The following is a 5,000-nucleotide window of genomic DNA, read 5'->3' as shown; positions in this document are numbered from 1 at the left end:
TTAGAGTGAAGTTGATGTGGGTGTTCCAATGGAAGAGAATTTTGGGGAAAGGTGCGAGTCACAACTGACTTGGCTGTAATAGTCCAGTTTATTAGTGACGTGGATAGGATCAGAGATGAAAGTATCTTGAATATGGAGGACGGGGGCTGGGTGGGGGGGGATGTTTGCCTGATGGTTGCCAAACAGCTGAAACAGATGTAGATGTAACTGAGGAAACATAATTTCGTCAGCTATTTGTTTTACTGTTCCGAATGGAAATCTAAATAGAGAGAGGAGCATAGAGAGAGGTTTGGGCATGAAAAAGATTGTATACATATGTCAAAGTGCATGGAGCGATCTGAATTAAGATTTTATTATTATTTTTTTTTTTTTTTTGTGGAGAGGAAGCGTTCTAGGGATCGGCCACGGGAGGTGGTGACAGAATCACCCCAAAGAGTGTGGCGGCAGTTAAAATCACCAACTATGAGAAAAGTGTCTGGAGTTGGGAAATTAGAGTTTCAAAGGCAACAGAGTCAATGGTGTGGGAATGAGAGAAGTAGACAAATAACTGTGCATGCAACAGTGGTTTGAAAGGTCAGTATGACATAAGGCATTTTCTGATGGATAAGTATAGACGAGACATAAAGGGAGTGTGAGGACAAAAAGGTAGTTGGAAATTGGTATAGAAGGATGTGTAAAAAAAGTCTCCTGGAGTCAGATAACAGATGGGTTATAAGAGAAAAGTATATGACGGTGGTCAAGTCTGTGAGAAAGGAAACACCGAATATAAAGCTATAACTCCGTTGATCTATGAGTGATAACGGTTGCAGTGCGTGTTAGATAATTTGAAGGGGAAGGAGCTAGGGCGTGAGATAGGGAATTTGAAGGGGCCTTGGAATTTTCAGGGGAGAATCAGGGGCCCTGAAACTCCTTAAAAATGCATTAAACTCGATTTCAGCAAGATAGGCAAAAATTGCCGAAAAATGACTAGACGATCCCCTTAAGATATTTGTAGAGTTTGGGGTAGTAGAAGGACAGGGACGTGTGGAAGAGGGAGTATTGTTGATGGGGGTAGATTACGGAGAGGTGGACAATAAGACTGTAAATTAGTAATATGGGAGGATGGGGTAATTGATGAAGGTTGTGGGGGTAGAGGTAAAGAAGAGACCAAATCCAAGAGACTGTGTCTTGACTTGGGTAGATATTGTACTAGTAGGCATTGAGGAGTGGCTTGTAGTTGCCGTGTTCATAGTCGTAGTCAAAGGAGAGCCTGGGGTTGGGGAACTGGGAGAGTTTGAATTGGTGGGGCTATTTGATGAAGGGGTAAGCCTTATTGCCCCTTACAAGGATATAATGTCATTACTGGCCATGGTAGCTCATGGCTCCAGGGCCATCCAGGACTGGCACAAAGTCAGCTTTTCATTCTTTCAACACAGCTCTCACACCTTAGGAAGTGGATAGTAGAAGAGGTTGGAGAAGGAATGGAAACGAAAAAAACAGGAGGGGACAAAGACCCTGCAAAATTAGTTGAGATAAAACATAAAGTAGAGTTTTTGGTCAACACCTGCATTCTAAGGACTGTAACCCAAATGATTCACAAACGACACTGTTGCCATGGTGACTCACCATCTAAGTTAGCTGAGTTAGCAAGAAAAAGAAATTTCCCTGCTTAAAATGCCCCTAGTTTTAGTTCTAATGCTTCTTTTGTTTTTTCTTCTAAGCATATTGCACCATAGTAAAATATTTACAATTTCTATATCACTTATGTGACCTAATTCAATATTTATCAATGAGGAAAAACACATACATTGAAATGTATTCTGAACCTCCGCTCATCTACTTACTGGGGAAGAGATGACTTCACAAACTTCATAGGGATGGTTTTCCTTAACCATTGTAGTCAATTCTTCCAAACGTGAGGACCGGGTCTTGATAATCTGGAATACAGAAACTGCTATCTTCCACAGTACACTTTATGGGCAATAAAACAAAAATCATATCCTGTCTGAAATACAGGAAATGGTTAGAACTCTCCCTCCATAGGAAAGTACAAAATATGTAAAACACTTTGATAAAAAATACATCAAATTTATTGGCAAGCAACGCAAAAACTGCTTAATGAAATATATACACAAAACGGCTATATGCTCACCATTAGGACTTCAGGGTCTTCATTTATTTCTTCTTTCCATTCATAACTGCAATAAGAAAAAAAATGCAAATATGAATTACTAGCATAAAATAATAGTGAAAAAAATGTTCATTTCCATTCTGAATACAACGCCTGTATGCTTCACTCTACATATATCTTTTGCCACTCCCCCCCTTACGAAATGAAGGACAACATCCACCCTCACTCCACGGCGGAGGGTGCAACTTCGTACACCTTGTAGATCATCCAAAACCCCTGCTTTTATCGCAAGGGAGTAAGGATGCTCGTTGCGGGTGGGGAGGCTGCGAGCTATAGAAAACGGGGAACCCACTTGGTGTCTCACCTGCATTTTTTTTTTTTTTACTTTGCCTTTCTTTTATGTTTTATGTCGCCGTGTTTTCAAGTGTTTCAAACATTTTTCACAGAAAAGAAAGACCACCAAAAAGGGAACAAATTACAAAAAGGAGACATAATAAAATGATCTTTTTATTTGAAAACTATTTTACATTGAAATTCTATGAACTTTTATTATTGTGGAATGGTTAATGGTTAATGGTTAAAAGCAAAATAAATGTACTAGACATCTAAGGTCATATAGCACTATAGGAAGGGGGATATCAGGTGATAGTTGCTATGCATCAACTATCTAGAGTAATGTTGAAAGGTTGAAGTTGGGTATGGGTTGATGAGGGAAAGGGTTATGGTGGTTTAGGTAAGGGAGTTGCATCAAGTGAAGGATATTAAGGTGTTTTATGATGGATAAGTATAGACGAGACAAAGGGAGTGTGGGGAAGAGATAAAATGGTAATTGGGAAATGGAATAGGATGTGTGAGGAAAGTCTCTTGGAGGCAGATAATAGATGGATTATAAGAAGCAAGGATATGACATAGGTCTGGTCTGTGAGAACGGAAACTGCGAATATTCCAATGTAGGAGAGCTATATCTTTTATGAGTGAAAGCGTCGGTACATCTTGGGGAATCTGGGGGGGAAGGAGCTAGGGGGTGTAAAGGAGGGGTATCAGGAGGTGGGGAATCTGGGGGGGAAGGAGCTAGGGGGTGTAAAGGAGGGGTATCAGGAGTTAGGGAATCTGGGGAAGGGCACTGTTGTGACATGAGTGATTCCCATGTGTATCCAGGAGGGAGTTTAAAGGATACAGGGGATGGAGTGGGGGAGAATGTGCATATAGATGAGGTTGAAGGAGATGTGTTGTCTTGGTTGGCATTAGGAGGAAGGGGTGTAGGGGTGCTGTGAGTAAGAGGGGGATGGATATCAAGAGGATGGATATCGGTGGTGGACGGAATTGAGGGTGTTAGGTTGTGTTGAGGGAGTAGGAGGAAGAGGTGTAGGGGGAATTTTAGTAGGAGGAATATGGATATCAGCAATCACTTCAAGTGTGGAAGGAGCAAACGATCTTACTAAAGTATGAGAGAAACACTGTCAACGTTCTTCCTGTCTGGCTACACGTAAAGTGAGACCATTTTTGTATCTGAGAGTTGCTACCTCAGATTCAAACTTGTAAGTGGGACAGCCTCTATAAAATACATTATGGGGGCCGCCGCAGTTAGCACATGTACGTGTTTGTGCTGAGCAGTTTGATCGGTTATGACCAGGTTGGGCATATATGGGGCATCGGTCTGTGGAACGACAATGTTTGGCAGGATGTCCAAAGTGCCAACAGTTTTGACATTGGTGGACAATCCTTCCCTGTTCGACCATACCAACCCCTCCACGTCAATGTCAAAACTGTTGGCACTTTGGACATCCTGCCAAACTTTGTCGTTGGTATGGTCGAACAGGGAAGGATTGTCCACCAATGTAGATACATAAGGGAAGGTCATGTGTAAAGAAAGTAATTTTGGCAATGTTGGTCGGATTCTTTCGTTGACCTCTAGGAGGAATGGTGTAGCAATGTACTGATTTCACATCTTGGTCTTTGAGGCATCCTGATAAGTCTTCTCCACATTTTGACCAATCTTTGGTATTGACTGGGCAGTTTGCTGGGAAGAAAGAGACAGTTCGGGTACAAGTATTAAGGGTTGGAAGAGGTTCTGCAGGAATGGGATTGCCAGAATGATCAGTTATATTTGATAGTGCTATAGATTCAGTTTCTGATCTGACTGTTACAAGGCAGGAGCGATCGCGTCTGGTATAGAAAGGGACTCTGCCCACTTGTTTTTGGAGGCATTGTTGAAAGAGAAGTGTTGCCTGAGTAAGGAGCTGCAGAAGGGATCACAAAAAATCGGTCCCATTTAGCTGGGCTAAACAGAGTATTAAAGATATCTGTAGGGTTGGTGGTGGATGGTATAGAAAGGGACTCTGCCCACTTGTTTTTGGAGGCATTGTTGAAAGAGAAGAGTGTTGCCTGAGTAAGGAGCTGTAGAAGGGATCACAAAAAATCGGTCCCATTTAGCTGGGCTAAACAGAGTATTTAAGATATCTGTAGGGTTGGTGGCAGATGGTCGGGGAAGAGGGAGTATTATGGAGTGATGGAGAATAAGGCTGTAAGGTAGTAATAAGGGAGGTTGGGGTGCTTGATGAAGGTTGTGGGGGTAGAGTTGATGAATTTGAGGAAGTTAGGAGGGTAGGAATGTCTTCTGGAGATTGAGTCTCTGCTTGGGTGGGTAATGCACTAGTAGGCATTATAGTTTCAGTGTTCAAAGTCGTGGTCAAAGGAGAGCCTAGGGTGGGGCTATTTGATAAAGGGGCAAGCCTCATTGCCCCTAATAAGGGGATTACTGGTCATGGGGAACCTTGATTATATAAAATGGCATAACTGGTCCGCCTTCTTTCACTTGAAGGTATGAGTTAGACAATTAAATCAGGAGTACCGTGGCCATAGTTCCCGCAGGCCGTTCAAGACTGGCACA

At 42.2% G+C, this 5,000-nt stretch overlaps 1 protein-coding gene across 1 annotated transcript in view; it reads right to left on the bottom strand.

Moving 5' to 3' along the window:
• Positions 1 to 158: 158 nt before the first annotated feature.
• Positions 159 to 5,000, bottom strand: part of LOC113819817 (protein CutA homolog) — an 86,553-nt gene continuing 81,711 nt past the window's right edge. Inside the window, exons 3-4 of the mRNA XM_070115324.1 lie at positions 2,132 to 2,177; positions 159 to 1,916 (exon numbers count right to left, since the gene is read on the bottom strand). Coding sequence (XP_069971425.1) covers positions 1,812 to 1,916; positions 2,132 to 2,177 — 151 coding nt within the window. The 3' untranslated portion in view covers positions 159 to 1,811. The remainder of the gene's footprint in view (positions 1,917 to 2,131; positions 2,178 to 5,000) is intronic.

This window comes from Penaeus vannamei, chromosome 37, assembly GCF_042767895.1.
Source record: "Penaeus vannamei isolate JL-2024 chromosome 37, ASM4276789v1, whole genome shotgun sequence".
NCBI classification, from domain to species: Eukaryota; Metazoa; Arthropoda; class Malacostraca; order Decapoda; family Penaeidae; genus Penaeus; species Penaeus vannamei.
The sequence above is the reverse complement of the archived record's forward strand: the minus strand, read 5'-3'. Positions and strand labels throughout refer to the sequence as shown.